Raw genomic sequence first — 19522 nt, 5'->3', positions numbered from 1 at the left:
CATACACACACGATACCTGGAAAAGCAAAGGTCTACCATGTTTGCTCTTCTGTGAACCTGCAGATGTGACATCACACATCAGACAAATTGATGTTAACTCTTGTGCTGCTGGAATGAGATGAGACATTTGAGATCACGTTTTCAGGTAATGTCATCATGTTCTTTCACAGTAAAATAGCAAACACGAGAGGACACTGTATGTGCTCATATACTGATGACTTCAGCAGTCTGATTTGAAAGCTGGCAAACGTGTTTCTTTACAGACACATTAACTGAGAACATTTCACAATGACAGGTGGATTACTTCTTCAAAACCAATTTAGATTTGCAACTGCTATTAAACAATAATTATAAATGTCAATATATATGTTTCTACTAGGACACAAAAGCACTTAGATTCATTGAGCCACTTAAGTTGTCTGCTAATCAATTTTAAGTTGCATCAAACTATTTCTGTCAGTTTTGCTTTAAAAGTTTTAAGATGAAAACTTCTATCGACCCTCATTACCTCATGACATCATCTTTTTTTATTGAGTGATCCTAATAGCAAAAATATCATAATACAGCATATAATTCTCAAAAGGTTTGATCTTGAAACTTTGCATGCCTGCTTGAAAATCCAACTTACATTTAAGATAGATTCCCAGACAATCATCTGATGCCATTAAAACATTTTAATTAACAGTTTGAGTCCAACACTGAGATAACATCAGCATCGAAAGAAATATTCAAAATGATTTTAGACTGACTTCTGTTTTAAAAAAGAAAACAACTGCAGACGTGGAGTGTGAGTATACAGATTTGTATCAGTGTGTGAGGGTCTTCATGACCATTATGTAACCTTCACATTTGTTTGTTAACTGTGCTTAACCACACTGTTCACCTGGACAGAGTGACACTTGAAAAGCTTCCAGCAAAAGGAGGATTTTGCAAGATTTGAGAACAACCGCCTGAAGCAACATGCTGCAAACTAGCTTATCACTAAAATATTTATTCAGTTGCACCCAGTGTACTCAGTCTAAAAATCTGTTGTCAGAACACAGAGTACATGTTCTGCTTTAAGTCGTTCAAAGATGCACTACGACCCTGTAGGAGCTTTTCACTTTTGGTTCCTAAAAGGCTTCAGCTTTTTATGATTTTTTTAAAGACTAAAATTCTACCTAGATTTGGTGCTTCAGAAAATAAAATAAAAAAAATGGTGTAAAGAAATTTCTTTCAGTGGCAGGTGGAAGTGGTGAAAGTCTGAATTAAGTAATTTCTACCTCTCAGTCACTATTTGTATAGAGTCAGATCTCCTCCCTGTTCATATCTTTGCTCTTTCACAATATGTTCGACCTACACAGCTCAGCCAATCAGGAGTCAAGCAAATCCCCCTTACCCATAAACCACTACTCCTGGCGTCCCCTCTCTTATGTACAGTACAGTAAAGACAACGTGTTTCCCACTCTGACTTTAAGCTACAGGGGGGAAAAATTGAATTCTTTAAAAACTTTTCTACACCCACAGACAAAAGGATCTCTCACCTTCATTAGCTAGATTTCCTTACCACAAGTTTCAGTCTGCTGTCATCAGAAGTGTTGGTTTCTCAGGAATAACTTCTGTGTCAGTGTAATACCATGTCCATGCTCAAAGTCCTGTGCTGTGTGCTGTTAACGTCTCACTTCAATGTGGGGAAGAAAATCAAGGGACACAGAGGAGGTGAGTGAAATATGTTTGAATGCTCCCCAAAAATATGGGCCATTTGTTGCATGAGTTTAACTTGATGTGATGTGAAAAACACTTGATTCAAAAGAGAAAAAAAATTGATACCCTTGATTTGACTGTGTACCTCCCACTCAGCCACAGTGAGACAATCTATAACAAGCAATGAAATATGTTATATGATGCTGTTGGAAATAATAGGGTGCTAAACTTGATTTTTCCTTTTAAATGGTCTCAGAATAATAAAAAAATTAAAATTAACATTTCGAACTGACAATAAAATTACTTTTAAAATTGTCCTTTTTGCATGTCTGCAATTAGATTTTGCAGATTGAAACTCTGTTCTGTTCAGTTCATTAGTTGTTATGTAAGGCAACATAATTAGGAACAGGTCTTGGCTTTTCAATGTCATCATAACAGACATAATTTATTGGACAATGTACACCTGCAAAGTCGGTCAAAAATTAATAAAAGTTGGTCAAAGAAAATAAAGAAACATGTTTTGGCTGATCAATTTGAAGTTTTAAAAGAAAATAAGTCTGCTTATATTGTGTGTCTCAGTTTTTGCTAAGTTTGTTAGAACCAATGCACAACAACTCTCTCTTGTAAATTTGGTACCATCAAGTTTTCCATCATTGACTGGATTTATCAAATTGACTATGATTTCCAGCAGTTTTTAAAAAAATATCAAAATGAAAATAATCTGAACACAAAAGTAAAAACCTCCCACATGGGAAGTGTCACCCCATGCACACAAACCCAGCTGCACTTTATTATCAGAGAGAAGTTAAATTAAACTAATAACAGTGTAGGATTTTTAAAGTGGATCCTAAAGCTCTGATAAAAATGAGTCAGACTGTTTTTAATTGCTCTCCGTGTTCCTCTGGATAAACAGTCGTAACACTGAAAAGACACACCAAGGAAAACAGGAGATTTATGGAGCTGGTGGGTGGATGATGGATGGATGATTACTTTTATAACTGTGAAATGTTTTCATCACAGGCTCCATATCAGCAACCAGAGCTCCTCACATGGTTACTTTATATCTGAGAGTGAGGCGCCTGGGTCTGTGCCATTGTTAACATTAAAGTGTTTGAAAAATAAATAAGATTGACGTGAGGCAATGGCAAATATAAACGAAAAGCAAAGACAGATTTCTTTGGAAAAGGATCTGTGCAGTTTCTGAATGAGTTTTCTGAGGTTTCTGGGCTGTGGTCTCAAACATGTTGAAGGGAGGAGGAGTTTATGTAAGAAATTACAAGACAAGTCTGGCAGAGATGGGACTATTTGTGAAGTTTTATCTGTATGCATCTGCCAAAGAGAACGCTATGACCTGGAAACACAGCAAAGAACTTCCAAAAAGAGTTAGTCATCCTACATTCAAAACAGGCCTCATGAGGAAGGGTCTCATTTCCCCCTTTATGCTCTTGGATAATTCTACAAATACATCAATCTAATTTACGATACATTTCATTATGCATTACTTTTAATTATTTACCTCAAAGCAAATGTTCTGATCGTTCTGAATGTTTAATCGGGAAGAACAAACAGATAACTCCTCTGCTGTTTGGTTTCTGATGCACAGTGGACACAGATCAGAGGGGAGTCCTGAGGGTGAACGAGCTGCATGTCAGCAGTTCGGTCTTCAGGCTGTTTTTAGAAGGTGAAGACACCTGCACACTGGACCCTCTGCAGCTGCACACGCTCACCTCCTGTGGCTTCAACAGCAGTAATCCCCTCATCATCATCACTCACGGGTGGTCGGTAAGGTCAACTTCTCTTCCACTTCACTGAGTTGAAGCACTGGATACAAAACATGGAACTGGGACCAGTGAGGGGGGAGTCCTGCGGGCACAGTTTCAGATGTTAATGTTGCATATATAACCCATATTTAAAACCCTGACATATGCTCAAATAACTCAACATGATAGAAACAAGCAGAGACTTTCACACCCCAGATAACTCTTGTCATTTCAAATTAAGCAGGGCATTGAAATTCAGAGATGCACTACGCAAACAGGACATGACACATGCCAAAGTAACACTTTCTATCTTCTGTTTTCCATAGTTGGACGGTATGATGGAGAGCTGGGTGCACAGGTTAGCTACTGCTGTGAAGACGGCTTTAAAAGTCAACGTGGTGATTACTGACTGGCTGTCCCTGGCTCACCAGCACTACCCCACAGCTGTACAGAGCACCCGCACTGTTGGGAAGGACATCGCTCACCTGCTGCAATCACTTCAGGTCAGGGGGAAGCCATTTTTAAATTTGGAAAGCTATAAAATGTGTATATTTTAAACTAAGGAGGCATCTTACAAAGACAGTTTGAAGTTGACAGATTATGCTTTGCTCATAAATCCCAACAGGTACACTTCCAGTACCCGGTTAAAAAGGTTCATTTGATTGGCTACAGCCTCGGTGCTCACATCTCTGGATTTGCTGGAAGCTATCTAGAGGGTTCACAGAAGATAGGAAGAATTACAGGTGGGTGTTCCACTGGATAAGGCCGATATTTATGCCTTCATTTGTAAAAAGTCAAAGTTGGAAAGTGAAAATTTTGTAACAAACCTGCTGTTGACTGCATGTTGTCTCTGCTCAGGTCTGGATCCAGCTGGGCCTCTGTTTGAAGGCATGTCTTCCACAGACAGACTGTCTCCAGATGACGCTGAGTTTGTTGATGCCATCCACACCTTCACCCACGAGCGAATGGGCCTCAGTGTGGGCATCAAGCAGGCTGTGGCACATTATGACTTTTACCCCAACGGAGGAAACTACCAACCAGGATGTGACCTGCAAGACATTTACGAGCACATAAGTACCTATGGCCTCCTAGGTAAGACAAAGCAGAAACAAAAACACCATGAAAAACTGGACACATGTACACAGGTAGAGTGTGTGGTTCTTTAGGGCAGGGGTTCCCAAACTTTTCTTACCGCGACCCCCAAAATATAGGTGCCAAAGACTTGCGACCCCCACGGTCCCTCAGAGTGTTTTAATGTGGCTTCATTTAGCTGGTCTGCAGAAAATTAACCTACCTATATGAGCATGTCATATAAGTATATTTTTGCTAGATGACTATCATTTTGCCAGATGACTACTATTTTTCTTAAATATTTTTTACTACAATGGGTTAAATGTACTATTTTAGATTACTAAAAAAAAACATTCTAGAAGACATCTCACAACCCCCCATTTGTGTCTTGCGACCCCCCAGGGGGTCCCAACGCCCACTTTGGGAACCCCTGCTTTAGTGTCTATGATACATAAAGCTTTGCAGGTGCCCTCTAGAGGCTGTAAAAGTTATTACACACAGCAATACCAAAGTGTTGGACAGGAAGAACATCACATCCTTTATGTCAGTTGAGGAGTGTAAAAATATTAAATTTCCTCAAAGGGAGGGTTTTGGGATATGTAAACCAGGGTTTATTCTCTGGAGGAATATACAAACTGAAGACTTGTACTCCAGATAGTGCTGTAGAAAAGTCAGAGTCTCAAGTAAAAGCCATTAGACTGTAACGTCTTCAGTGAAAAGCTGACTGTTTGATTTGAGGATCTTGACAGAAGAAGCTTCCACAAGCAAAAAAGTCTGTCCTCTGGGGGGAGTGTCATTGAAATTTCATGTTAACATTACATACATGTCTGTCAAGGGGTACTATTCCTTATCTTTTAAACGCAGGAATTTGAGGCTGATGGTTATATAAGAAACAACTCCTAGTTGCAAAAACAAAACAGGGTTTTCCCTCTGAGAGCCGTTGATACACTCAAATATTTCTTCTCAATCTGAGAAATGAAGGTCAAGACACTAAACTGAATAATTACCCTAATATTTCTACATTGTTTTTCTGAGCAAAATACTCCCAAACAAATCGAGGACTATCAACATAACATCTTAGACACCAAAGCTTGTTTGTTGCTTTAGAGATCTCGTTTATTCTTTGCGGGAGTTTATCTGGCATGAACAGGTTTTTCCATCCAGCTTTGTGGCGCCCCTGTGTGAAATTAACAACCCTGCATCTGATGAGAGAAAGCACAGTCCATTCAGAGCAGTATGTTCTGCTGCTTTGCCTCTTCCTCTGCCATCTTAATTGAATTAATCCATTGGATGCCTCCTCGAAACACTGGTTCAGAAGGAATATCTTGGGCACCGATTTATCTTTTGCTTGTTGATCATTTCTCGCTCTGACGCAGATGTATTTCATTTCCTCCAGTCTAACACAAGTGGCTCACAAGTGGGATTAATGGTGCTTCCCAATCCAAACACATCCACATAATATGACAGTGAAAGCCACATTAAAGCAACTGTCATCCTAAGTAGTTAATTAGCAACATATGCCTTTCCTTTGCTCCGTCCGTCCCTCTTAACTGAGCTGCCTTCAGGCTACAAGAGTCTGCTCAAAGAGAAAGCGCTTCAGGGCCGAATGACATAATGAGCTGTTTAAAGAAGATGTGACAGAACGATGGGCTGATAGATGCCAGGTTTTGGTGATAATGAAATCAATACACAAATAATGATGTGACACTCTGATTAAGATGCTCAACAGACTCTTTGTCCACAGGAGAATACACATGTGTGGAAATGATGCATGGACAAGCAGTGAATAAAAAAAATCAATGACTCTTTTTTTAAATTCCCTCCCAAGGTTTCGAGCAGAACGTGAAATGTTCTCATGAGCGCTCTGTTCACCTCTTCATCGACTCGCTGCTGAATAAAGACAAACAGAGCATGGCCTACAGGTGCAGAGACCAAAGTGCTTTTAACAAAGGTGTGTGTTTGGACTGTCGGAAGAATCGCTGCAATACGCTGGGCTACGACATCAAGAAGGTCCACAGCGGCACCAGCAAAAGACTCTACCTGAAAACAGGCCAGCGGATGCCTTACAAACGTATGTGGTGGTACTTCTCACACTGAGTTAACTGACCTCTGATATAATTCAGTCAAACCATCATAGGTGCACACTTTGACCATAGAATCTTGAGGAAATCAACTATTATACAATCAAATGAAACGATTTTTAGCTTTCTTCATTTAAACTACCACAGACCAAAAAAAACAGTATTAATCTGTCTTACTCATAAATATTGTTTGTGTGGACAAAGCCTGACATTCCTCTGTGAGATAGAACCCAATTGCTCTTCAGCATTACCAGTGAGCCACACTATTTAACATAAACTGTCCTGCTGCTCACTAGTTAAAGTAGTTCCCTTTAAATCCACTTTTTCTCACCGTAGGAACAACTTTCACTTTACACAGATGTGTGCAGCTGTAAGGAAATTACTGACTGTGTAAAAGTTGAACAGTCACAAGATTTATATCTTGAGTAGGAGCTAACAGCTTGTATGATGCAGACAATGAAGGCAAATTCAGAAAGTACCTAAAAGAGACTTTTTTGGGGCTCCACTTGTAAATATTCAGAATTTAAAAAAATAGATGTCAGCCTTGTCTTCTCAGCAACTAATGAGGATTATGTTTAATACAACAACAAAAATAATTAATAATTAATTAATTCTAACATAATACAAATAGGAGGGAAATAATTATTTTTCTAATCATTATTGAAGTGTCATAATTTGCAAATCAAGCACTTTTTTTGCAAAATTTTAAAAGCTGTTTTTTCATGTAACATTATTTTTACACTGTAGTAATGCTGCTCTGTTTGAGCTTAACAGTGTTAAAATAATACAAAGATTACATTAATATCTAAAAGATATAACCTCATATATGGCTCCATTTAAAAGCTATAAGGACATTTCGACCAAGAGTTCCAGGGTCTTTTAGCCCCCAGAACTACTTTCCTCGGAACTAAAAGGTTCCTGTGTCCCCATTTCGACCGCGGCCTGAAGTCCCGGGTAGATTGTGTAAATCAGGCCAGTGACGTATGGAGAAAAACAATTATATTAGATAATATTTTGAAATCTTAATAAAAAACTAAACTAGTATGCATTCCCAGGAACTCCCTCTGTGTTTCAACAACTGTGTAAACTCCACAAATACTGTTACATTCAACCAAAAGTCCCAGGACCTTTGAAAAGTACTACCCCCCAAGCAGGGGCTTTTCAGGGGGGAGATTATCTGCCCTTGAACTAAATTTAGACCCTGGTTCCTCCGGTCGAAATGACGTAGTTCAGGGGTAAAGTCCCTAGTTCCTGGGTAGAGTTCCTGCGGTCGAAAAAAACGCCTTATTTATTAGTAGGTCTATGAAAACAAAGTGACTCTTACTGCATTGCAGGTTTAGCTTGTCTGGCCTGTACTACCTCTCATCTAATTCTCACAATGCAAAATTTGCATTTGTTCTCACAGTGATTGTTTGATAGAGGTTCTAACAGATGCTTTCATGTTTCTTCTCCTTTCTATACAGTCTATCATTATCAGTTCAGGATCCAGTTTGTTAACCAGATGGTGGGGATCGAGCCCTATCTCACAGTCGCCCTCTCTGGAACAAAGGAGGAGAGTGGAGACTTCAACATCGATATGTGAGTACTGCACCACCCCCCACCAGGCTTACATTACATCACATCCATGCTCAGTGGACTCACTCTGATACATGCAATATGCAGCTGGGTTTTCCACACTATAGGGACAGAAAGCAAGAGCAGCTGACACACATGGAAACAACTCAACTGCTGCATGAAAGAGAACTATAAATGGAGTTGATGGAGTAAATAATTAACCCAGGGCATAGTGCACCCACAAATGTGTTATATTCCACAATCTGAGGATTTAAGATCTGCAGCCTTTGAGGAAGTCTTATGTGTTTCCCTGCTTTATTCTAATAATGAAGTCTTCTGTTTGTAAATAATCTAACTCTGTCTAATTTGTTTTGTGTCTTCCTTTAGCACTGAAACGATTTCAGGTAATCAGACCTTTACCTTCCTGATCACCCTGGACAAAGACTTAGGTGATCTGATGATGCTCAAGTTGCGCTGGGAGGGATCGGCATTGTGGAAGAAAATGTGGAACCGGGTGCAGACCTTCATTCCCTGGGGCAGGGGGCAGAAGAAGCCAGTGCTAACAGTGGGACATTTCAAGGTCAAAGCTGGAGAGACACAAGAGAGGTACAGTCCTGTTTCAAGTCTGCAACAATTGAAAAACACAGTTCATAATCAAACTCAATTACAAGTAAAAATGAAGCCTATATCTAAAGTTAAAGCACATATATTCCAAGCTCTTACTATGTATGAACACATATTTTTCATTTGTAAGTCATTACTGTTTATCTACATAGAGATGCAATCACCATTCTAATGCCAGATCAACTAAGAAAGACAGGGGAGCTGTGTTAGAATAAAGAAAAACAATAGGCTTTTGTTTTTGTTTAACAAAAAATGTGCAAAAAACAGTTAACTCACTTTTGAAAAATTAAAAAAATGTTTAAAAAAACACATTTTTTCCAATACTAGCTTTTGGTATGATAAATCAACTGAGGTTGGGTGGCTTTGACTAAGTCAAGATGTCTTTACTAATCAGAGATATCTTGAAAATGCAACTTTATTAGGAATTTATATAAAAAATAAATGTTTTTTGAAAATGTGTAAAAACGGAGTTATCTGTTTTTGCAAATGAACTCTTCATAATAAATATTTTTTACACTTTGAAATGCACAACAGTATCTGTCCAACACTAGTGCAAGGAATCCTGCCTGTTTTGAGGTAACAGGAAACAGACATGAACAATTAAAAGTCAAACATTAGCCACTATATAAAAAAAGCACAATTGAACTCACTCAGTACTTCAGCAGTAGGTAAAAACAATCAAATAAAGCAGATTTGTCTTTTTGACATCTACAAATAATAACTCATGCTAACTAACAGCTAGCTGCCACCTGTAGCTAACGTTAGCCTGAAGCTCACAACACATGAAACGAGTACATAACTTTTAACTTAAGATGCAAATAACTCACAGTTTAAATTCAGCTTGTTCTGACAGTCCTTATCTTCACCGTCCTCCATATCATCTATATGTTAGCCTTGAATTGCAAACTCCACCAGTTAGCATTAGCATCCTTATTTTTTATTAGCATCCTCATTACATGGGTTAGCATTCTGAGATAGTTACCACCAACATTGTCCACTCTTACTTGTTTCTTATAGATAGTTATGGTAACTACGTCCTTTCACAGTAAACTATCCTGACATTATTGCATTACAACAAACAGTTTCACACTTGAAGTAGCTCCTTGGAAAGAAACTGTAAGAGCAAGGTGTGTGTTTCTCATAGGTGTTTATACAGCCTATGAATGCTATCAGGCCAAAAACAAACTTTATTTCTCTCTCTTTTTGTTGTTGCTCGAAACTGCAAAAACTTGCAAAACAATGAAATTATAGCAAACTGCAAAGGCCAATCTGATCATTTCATCCACACTTAGCTTACTGAAATATATTTAATCTTTGTAAACATTAGCCTGGTACATGTATCTTGAATCCTTCAATCCTTCAATCTGTATGCATATGACAAAAGTAATCAAATAAATAGTTCAGTAGGCTAAATCCATACAAATATATTCATTTATTCCAGAAATACTGGGGGAATGAGGGCAAAAAAAAACAGGCAAGACCCTACTAATTGATGATAATTTAGTTTAAAATTTGCATTATAAAGAATCCGTTCATAATATGTATGGAAAATCTAACTTAAGAGAGTTACCTGTAAATGAAATGCAGTAGAGTAAAGATAACAATAACAGAAATATTGCATAACAGAAAATACAAGCACTAGTCAATGTAATCATTTTTTTATATTATTATAATAGATTATTATCACTTGAGGAGTGTCATTTAATTTGTGTATTCAAGCAAGCTTTAAAATAGACATTTTTAGGTTTTCTTTCACCTCTAAAAACTTTTCTAAGTGTTAACTTATCCTGATAACTAAACATACACATAAATCACTAAAGAATAAGTGTTCTCTACAGCATTGTAGGCTTTTATTGCCACCTAGTGGACTGTTGTGTACAGAATCAGAAACATATATAATCAAGCACTGACTGCTCTCTGCCACACTTCACACTCACCTATGTTAAATGTTAACATTATTGTTTCTGTTTCCAGGACATCTTTTTGTGCCAAGACGAATGATGGACAAGAACTTGAGATTTCGCAAGACAAAATATTTGTTCGCTGTAATGATCACACATCAACAAAACAGCGAAGAAGGAAACACAACTAACAGACTTGTATGATCAGTTTCCTGTTCAACAGACTGAAGAACTCTGAAAACTGGATGACATTCTGTGACCTTCTAAATATCTTAAGTTGACTTAAAGTTGTAGCCATTAACAAATAGCGGTATGGTTTTAAGGGAGAGCTCAATTCAGGGAAGCTGAAACTAGTTAAACTAGCAACTAATGAATACAATGTTTACAATTTATAGAAGCATGTCTAAATTTGAAAATGTGATCTTTTTACTGGTAAAATAAGTATTGTTTGTGATTTTTGCACCCTAACCAAACTGAAGTTTAAAGAGCAAGCAGAGATCTACATGTCATCGATGTCTACAAACAGCTCAGTGTTTGCCAATTTAAATATTAACCAGACGGGACAAAAAGTCAACGACCTCTGGGTGATGGTGATCCCAGTCGTATGTACATTTCTGTTCTTTTTTTTTTCTGTAAATGTTCTATGTAATATTATTGAACTCATAATTTATGACCTCACATTACTCTTGCCAATAACAGTATTTAAATACATTTTAATCAAACTTCAACCAGAGCAATAAATAAACTATGTTGTTTTCTACTCTGTTGTGTGGCCTTTTTTTTATGTTTTGTCTATCCACTGGTCATGCTGTAACACAAACTTTGATTCCAGGAATAGAAAAGCTAAATATGCAGCTTAGAAGAGTTTGGAAACTAAAAGTCTTTATGTACACTAAATATAAATATCTACAAAAAGGTCAAACTCTAGATAGCTTCCAGCCTGTGTGTGAGGCTCAAACTGTGAACGCAGAAATGAGACAGAAATCCTCGAACAGCGATATTTTGGAGTATTTAACAGACGATGAGTTGTGTGGGCAGGGAAGGCAGTTTGAATGGAAGGCAGTAATCTCCAATACAGCATTACTCATATTCGGTGGTGGACAGTAACAGAGTAAATTTACTTCAGTACTGTACTGAAGTAAATTTTTTGAGTATCTGTACTTTACTTGAGTATTATTTTTTGGAGGAACTTATTACTTTTGACTCCACTACATTTCTATCAATGCTCTAGTTACTCACTACTTTAGCTTTGAAGTCAGCTCATGAATTTCCTTCTCTTTCTGAAATCTGATCCCTAAGACAGTAAAATGTGTTTGTGTAGTTCTGTTTGTCTGAGTGGTTTAGTCGTACCTGTATATCGTGTCTCCATGGTTGAACGTGGAACAAACAGAGCAAATTTCACTCAGATCAGGCAGTTCATTTAGAGGTGGTAATGATGTCTATAATTCTCCACCTGAGCACCCATGGCCATATCTTCAGCCTTAAGTATTTTTAAAAGAAAGTACTTCAGTACTTTAATTTAAGTAATAATCTGACTGAACAACTTTTGCTTGTATTGAAGTAATAATTGACCAGGAGGATCTATACTTTGACTGAAGTAATGACACAGAGAGTGTAAAACTTACTAAAAAAAGTTGCTTTTGTGTATAAGTAAAACAAACAAACAATTTGATCAATTCTGGTTTATTAATGCATTTCAAGTAGTTCAAAGGAAATTATATTTTTGTACATCACCTTTGTAAATTTAATTAAAAGTCAAAGTTAGCTGAATGGGAAACAGAACGAAAAAAGATGAAACAAAAACCACCCATTGAAGACGCTGTATAAAACACAGGACGTATTAAATCAAGACAGTAGTACTAAATCTATGCCATTTTGGATTCGCTGTTTACATCACATATACTTCAGTGCACATTTTCGCAACATCATAGCAATACTTGAAACAAAGAAAAAATTTCCCAGAGTAAAATCCCCAAAACCCAGTATTGTCCACGCCTCACCATAACAACAAAAAAGATGATTCAGCAAAGCATCTCTCACTCAAACACACACACACACACACACACACACACACATGCACACTTAAAATCACACCACACAAAAGCTTTAAAAATTTGCAAAAGAGAGTCAAAATAAACCGTAAGCTCAGAACCAAGATGAAAGCACTACAAGTAGCACCAAGAAGACAAATCAGTTTTAAAAGCCACAGAGGATTTCATTTTTGTGTGTTAAAAAAACAACAACAGAAAACACAACTTCCATGTACCCATTTAGGAGAAAAACAGTGAAGGCATTCTCTGTAAAGAGGCTTACTTGTTCATTGTTGAGCTCTGTGATACTCTGCATAGAATAAATCTGATGGATAACGCAACATACTAACACCTTACAGTCAGAAGACGATGCTGAGCTGCAGCGGGGCTTTACGCAACTCTTCAGCAAAGGTAAGACAAATAAAAAAGATTTCTCCACCAAGTCATATCCTCCTGTTATAATTTTAAGAAACTAAACATGTATTTTTAAAGTATATTTTTATAGGCTGCACGCTCATCCATCTCTCAGTGAAGTTATCCTGTATTTAATCTGGCTGAGGATAACTGAAAACTCAATCTGAGTCAAATCAGAGCTGGTCAAAAAAGGAATATTATACAAAGTAAATAAAATAATTATTCTTAGAAGTCTGAAAAAAGTGTGTTATATATACCAACTCTGAATTTGTTTTTCTGACTACAATCTCAGCAGTCCAGACTAATAACAGTGTACGGACAAACTGCCACCTCATGCCTGGTTCCAGGCCCGGTAAAGATCACTGACACTAGAACACCAACTTCAGTCTCGCTACTCTGAGTAGGCACATTTTGAATGCAATCACACAAACCAAACCAAGAGGGTGTAACAAAGGTAACAGAGTTCCTTGAGGAAAATCTGGTGAGTGGGAAAACAAAGGACAGAGCAGCAGATGGATGGTAAACGCCAAGTGATTGTTCGCTCTGGTAAATGTCTGTTAAGAGCAGAGACAAAGCAGCTATAAAATCAGAAGCTCTACTTTTACTAAAGCGATTGCTCCACATATACAAATAACCTGAACTACAAGTAAAATTATTAAAAGCTAAATCCACAATCACATTAGACCAGAGAGGTTCATCTGGCTATAGAGGCCCAGAGGATTTAACTGATATTAGTGGTTTTAAGAGTCATGTCTTAGACGGCCAGTGTGTGAAACAGAAAAGGTGACAGAAACAGAAGGAGGGTGGAACAACTACTCCAGGACACTTCTTTTCTAAAGTTCTCTCTTGTTTATGCAGTTTTTTTGTGCCAAGAGTTTAGTTTGAACATTTTTCAATATTCCTTTTGCAGCATTAAGTTGTCATTGCAGAAATCAGAGCCAAAGCAAGAAGTCAGGTACAAAAAAAAAAATAGCTACGACGGACTAAAAGATGATACAATCAAACTGTAAAAAAGCTTTTCTCTCACCGATCTGACTCATTTCTGCCTCTACGTAAACGCAGCAGCACAACAAGAATACTTCATATCAAGATGATCCCTTTCCTCCGCACAGCTCTGCATCTGATACCAGACGCCTCTTTAATCTTGTTCAGTTCGTTCCTCTACATTCTTTCATACAACCTCTCTCTCTCTCTCTCCTCTACATCCCCACATCTCTGTACGGCCAAGAGGGACTTCACCCTGAAATATGCATGCATCCATCTTTTCCACCCCATAAACTTGTCTTCTGGTGTTCCATTAATCCTGAGAAAGTGAATTAAAACAGAAAGTAATCTTTGTCAAGCAGAAAATAAACTGAAACAGAGAAAAAAACTACTGCAACCTCTGTACTACTGCACACTGAAAGAACGCGTATGCTTCAGAAAGAAAAGCTTTAATTTTTGATGGTAGTTTGATTTAAAATAATCTTATTACATTGGCAAACAAAAGTGGTTGCTCCTCCTACTCAAGCTCTAAAACTCATGTATGACTTGCAGTCTTGCCATGGTGCTGATGATGGCAGCACCTCTAAGAGGAAGAACAGGGAAGAAAAGCTGGCACGGATGTAGGACAAAGAAAAGTGCATTCTACTTCCCTCGCCTCCGTTCTGGAAAAAAGCATTCTAAGAGAGAATTAAGATTAAGACAACATATCACAGATCAGTGAATTTCTCCTCCTGTTGCTCCCTGGAAAAGTTATTCATTTCCTATAAAAGCTGTGTGAACCACTGCAGATCTGGCTCTCAGAGCAGACGCAGGACGAGTTGAGTTTGTTTAGGCCTGAAACTTCAGGCTTAGTCCAGTGAAAACCAATCCAGGTGCAAGGTCTTTGAATTTTTGCAAAATATGGTAAAGGTAACTCTTTGGAGTGAAGTGCTCCTGATGTAGGCACTAGGAAGAACCAAGGCAAAGAGTGGAGCAGCGTCTCAGCGTCTCAACTGCCCCATTTGATAGTTCTCTCTGTACTGACGTTGGGGACGTTGGCTCTGTAACTGCTGATTTGCTTGCTGCTGTCTTCTCCTTTTCAGGGTACCTGCAGGACGAGAACATCTCAGTGAGGGGCACAAAAATAGATACCACAAACTAACGCTGCTTCATTTCTACACCTTCAGGAAGGTGCAAGTAACAGCGGACAGGGCATACATAGAAACAAGCTAAATCTAAATCACACGTGATCACTACTGTTTCAGCAGCAGGATGTCGAGTGTTTTCTTGTGTTGTTTTCAAATGATGTGCTTATCTTTTCCCAAAAACATTATTCACTCATTAGTATTTTAAAGGTTTTCAACATGTAAAATCTCTCTTCCAAGCTGCTCTTTCTTATTACAGTTATTCTCAGTTGCTTTGGTACATTTCTCAGATCAGAATTGAAATTCTCAAAACTACTTGTTCAATCTTCACATTATTGTGTCACTTGTGCAAATCAAAAAAGCAGTTTCTGCCCTCATTTTGGGAGGAAAGGAAAAAAAACAAAACAATACTAATAATCTGCCTATGTGTTGTGCGCTTTTGTTTTGTTTTGATATCTGTATATACAAATATATATGTGTAAATATATATATGGATGTGTGTATATCATAGACTGTATAAAATATGGACGTAGTATCCGTGATGTCACCCATCTGTTCCTGAGAGCTGTTTTGAAGCAAATCGACGGCAGCAGCCATATTGGTAATGCGGAACTCAACTAGGCAGAGTGTGACGTAGTGTGAGTCTCTTAGCCAATGGCTGTGTGTTCCCGACCGGGAGTCACGTCAGTCATGTCCTTATTTGGGCATAACTCATAATCTTAATATCTTCTGAACCATCACGTTAGAAAAAAATTCACCCCCCGTACAGTGTGTGCCATTAGAGAGATTAGAGTTGTAGGGCCAAGCCGTTTTTTAACCAGGCTGCAAACATGTTTATTAATGCTGCAAAGATCATCTTTTTCCCATTCATATCTATGTGGTTTCCGGTGTTTCTGCAGCCAGCCTCAAGCGGATTTTCGATGTATTGCAGTTTATATCACTTCCGCATTGGCTTCATCGTTTGAGACCGGAGTTTGCCGCTTGGTGTATATATATATATATATATATATGTTTTTTTTGTTATTATTATTTATGATGGATGTGCAGACCAATGTTGTGCAAGCTTTTTGTTACTGTTATTTGTGAAAAAAACAAAACAAACAATAAATATATTTTGCAAAAAAAAAAGCAGTTTCTCATTTCTTTGAACAAGTTGCAAATGCTTTGGTACATTCATGCAAATGATTATGTACAATTCTCTGCTGTTTCCCACATTATCAAGTGCTTATGTCATGTTGATCAAAATGTATTATAATGGGTCTCCGTTGAATAGTCTCATCCTCCACAACATTTAGGCATTAATTCATCGCATAAGTCTTCACATGCAAAATAGTTGAACATGTTGTCAGAATGTGTCAGTCATATTTCTGTACATTTCAATTAGACTTTTTTCTAAATCTGTCCTGAATTGGTAAATTGCTCAGAGGTGAATCTTGACTTTCTCTAACGAAGGCCCATCAGACAGGAATGTCAGGAGGTGTAGGAAGACTGCACTGCACTGTAATTCCTACAGCATGTACAGTTTCCCCATGTTCACATTTCTACTTTTGTTTTTTTGTTTTTTTCTTTGTGCTATGCACATTATGTCTTTTTCTTTCTGTATTGCAATGACATGGTCTGTCAACAAATTAAAGTACAAACAGTAAAAGCGTAAACGTGAATCTTGTCCAGTCTCTTGCAATCAATCTCCCACATACACTAAGGTGTAACTTACAATTTACAATAACTGCCATCAAAACTTTAGCCATAGTTTACATCAGAACGTCCCTCCAGAGTACACTGTTATATTGACAACATGAATGAGCAACTTAATTGTCTTATCCGTACACAATGACACAAGGACTTGTCATGCTGATGGCACTGACATTTTCATTGACACAGATATTTACTTTTGAGAGATGAATTAAGGATTTTGAGCAAGATACTGGCTTTTGCAGGTAATCCATGGTGTTTTGCTATTTGTACGAATTGTTTTGAGAAATGCACTTACTGTTCTGCAAATGTCGAGGATGATTCGAGAAATGTACCAAAGCGACTCAGAAAAAACTGTAATGCATTCAAAATTTGCAAATAAACATTCAGTGCACTGTACCTGGCAGTGGCTTTGGTGGAGGCAGTTTGGGATTGCTGCTTGGGGTGTGGACGCTGCAGATCTTGATGAAGCCAGCCATTAGCATAATAAGAGCAATGCCCATCAAAAGCACTGCCCACCAGTGAGCCTGAAAAACACAGATCATGTTAAATAACATTGACATACAATGAAACGCAGCAGAAATCTTTGGTGCAGGACCCCAGTGCTGCATTTTCTGATTCCCTAATGTCTGGGCCACTCACCACTATCCACTCAGCAATGTTCTCATACAGCTCTGCATTGAAGATGGCCTTCTTCAGCCTTGCCAGAGGCCCATCGGCGTCCACCAGACGACACCTCATGAACACGTCACAGTAGCCCTTAAAGTCGTTGCAGGGGGAGCCAGGCTGCAGCGTTGTGACCTTCTTGTTGAAGAATTTTTCCCATTTCTCTGAGCCAGAGCTGCTGCAGGTGTCGGGGTTCGCTGAGGGCAGAAAGAGAAGTATGACCTTAAAGATGCTGATAATAACTCAGTGCTTTGCCCTAGGGGTTAAACAACAAAGAACATATCATTCCATTAACAGTCACTGACGTCAAATAGCACTTAATGCTAACTTAAATTTCTACTGAGTGTTTTTTTTTAATTTTTTATCCATAACCATTTTTCAGCCTGTCACTCACCTTTCTCCATGCAGCACACATGACAGAGCTCGGCTGCTTCATCCTGGCCATCCTGGCTGGCACAGGTGCAAACCTCCAGGCCATACTTTGCACAAATTGAACCGGAGCATACCTGTCACAAACACACAGGAAGAAGAAACATTAAAGACATTTCAATTCAAACACAAGGTCATAATCTACAGATACCACACACCCACAGCGAGTGGAACAGTGATGCCTACATACCCCGTTGAGGCAGACTTGTGTCTCTGAATGGCAGGAGGTGAAGTTTTCCTTTGGTTCTGAGGCAGGACACAGAGGTGTCGCCCCATTGCACGTGCCTTCTAGGGCACACTCGGACTCCAGTCTGCACTTTGCTTTACTGGTCTTGTAAGAACACTCTGGTGTGCAACATGGGCCTTGGCTGGGACTGTGGAAAAGGTATAAAATTCATGCCATCTGAAGTTAAAAGAATCCTTTAAACAGTCATTTTTGTGCTAAATCATTCCTCAACACACATTACATCACTGCACAGGGGCATGCTATCACATCTGACCTGCAGATTTTGCCTGGTTGGAGTTTGCATCTTCTGCCCTCTGGCTCATTGGCACTATAGCAGCAGGGGTCTTTACACTGATCGTTGTAGCCGCAGTCACACTGTTCTCCCTCTTCTACTAGTCCATTACCGCAGATAGGCTGGCCAGACTCTGTACACACAGACATAACAGCATGAAGACAGAGTCTCTTTCACACAGAAACAGGAACAGATGAGAAAACGAGAGAACTTACCGACAAAGCAATCATCTTTCTTCTTGGCCAGAACAGCGCTTACATTGCGGATGCTGCAGATGGAGAACTTGTTGTTGTTAAGCTTGTCTCCTGATGTAGCTCTGGCATACATGATGTAGTTTCCCTGCTCCTTTTTCTCCTGCTGTTTCGACTCTCCAGGGGTGCATTCAATCCCAGAGTCATGCTGTAAAACAGAAGGCAAATATAGGAGAGAGGGCAGAGTGACTTAGAACAGAATGAGCAGTACACGATATGTTGCACAGCTTAAGCCAGAGAAAGAAGTAGCCAGAAGTTTAAATTCTATTACTCACAGGAGAGCCAAAGTTGTGCCCCACTTCATGAGCGAAGGTGATGTGTGACACTTTGGGAGGGACATGGGAAGCATAGTTTTGCACGGTGATGATACCAGTGTTCAGGGACTTCCTCTTTCCATCAGAGTACAGTTTGCTCTTCTCACAGATACCCCCGGAGCTTCCTGTTGTAACAAAATTAACGCAAAAAAGGCAATAGGAATTACTAGTTGTTTAAATACTATGACTTTCTGTGTTCTGAAAATGAACTAATCCACTGCCACAGATTGAACTTTAACAGTCATCAAGTGGGGTTTAAGATGGAACATGTTATGCGAGTTGTTGCGAGTCAGTGGAGGTGATCCGTATATCAGAAACATGAACACAAGAAGACCCCTCGCTCCACTGTTCACAAAAACACCTCTCATTTACATACCTCTGCATTCAAGAAAAAAAAAACACCAAACAATAGACTCAGTAGATTTC

The 19522-nt window shown here is 38.6% G+C and overlaps 2 protein-coding genes and 1 long non-coding RNA gene across 8 annotated transcripts in view; 1 reads left to right on the top strand and 2 right to left on the bottom strand.

The window, feature by feature from the left end:
• Positions 1-1507: 1507 nt before the first annotated feature.
• lipca (lipase, hepatic a) lies at positions 1508-11434 on the top strand. Its single transcript, XM_034679715.1, has 9 exons — positions 1508-1698; positions 3287-3465; positions 3770-3946; positions 4069-4186; positions 4302-4535; positions 6343-6585; positions 8059-8173; positions 8537-8755; positions 10748-11434. Exons 1-9 carry the CDS (start codon positions 1617-1619, stop codon positions 10863-10865), a joined length of 1485 nt encoding a protein of 494 aa, XP_034535606.1. The 5' UTR covers positions 1508-1616; the 3' UTR covers positions 10866-11434.
• On the bottom strand, positions 2975-10104 carry LOC117810108. 6 transcript variants are annotated; one of them, XR_004630704.1, is made up of 5 exons: positions 9756-10104; positions 9601-9666; positions 8570-8736; positions 4271-4492; positions 2975-3546 (listed from the first exon to the last, which is right to left on the bottom strand). It is a non-coding gene; the product is annotated as an uncharacterized LOC117810108 (long non-coding RNA). The 6 variants fall into 6 exon arrangements; XR_004630705.1 differs by having other exon boundaries at positions 9778-10103; XR_004630706.1 differs by lacking the exon at positions 9601-9666 and having other exon boundaries at positions 9778-10101.
• A 907-nt stretch (positions 11435-12341) lies between the features above and the next one.
• The window catches only part of adam10a (ADAM metallopeptidase domain 10a), a 43322-nt gene continuing 36141 nt past the window's right edge, over positions 12342-19522 (bottom strand). Inside the window, exons 9-16 of the mRNA XM_034679714.1 lie at positions 19058-19221; positions 18747-18930; positions 18514-18664; positions 18204-18387; positions 17979-18090; positions 17561-17781; positions 17319-17445; positions 12342-15189 (exon numbers count right to left, since the gene is read on the bottom strand). Of these exons, the coding sequence (XP_034535605.1) occupies positions 15083-15189; positions 17319-17445; positions 17561-17781; positions 17979-18090; positions 18204-18387; positions 18514-18664; positions 18747-18930; positions 19058-19221 (1250 nt within the window). The 3' untranslated portion in view covers positions 12342-15082. The remainder of the gene's footprint in view (positions 15190-17318; positions 17446-17560; positions 17782-17978; positions 18091-18203; positions 18388-18513; positions 18665-18746; positions 18931-19057; positions 19222-19522) is intronic.

This window comes from Notolabrus celidotus, chromosome 3 (genome assembly GCF_009762535.1).
Source record: "Notolabrus celidotus isolate fNotCel1 chromosome 3, fNotCel1.pri, whole genome shotgun sequence".
NCBI lineage: Eukaryota > Metazoa > Chordata > Actinopteri > Labriformes > Labridae > Notolabrus > Notolabrus celidotus.
This window is presented reverse-complemented; position numbering and strand designations above follow the sequence as displayed.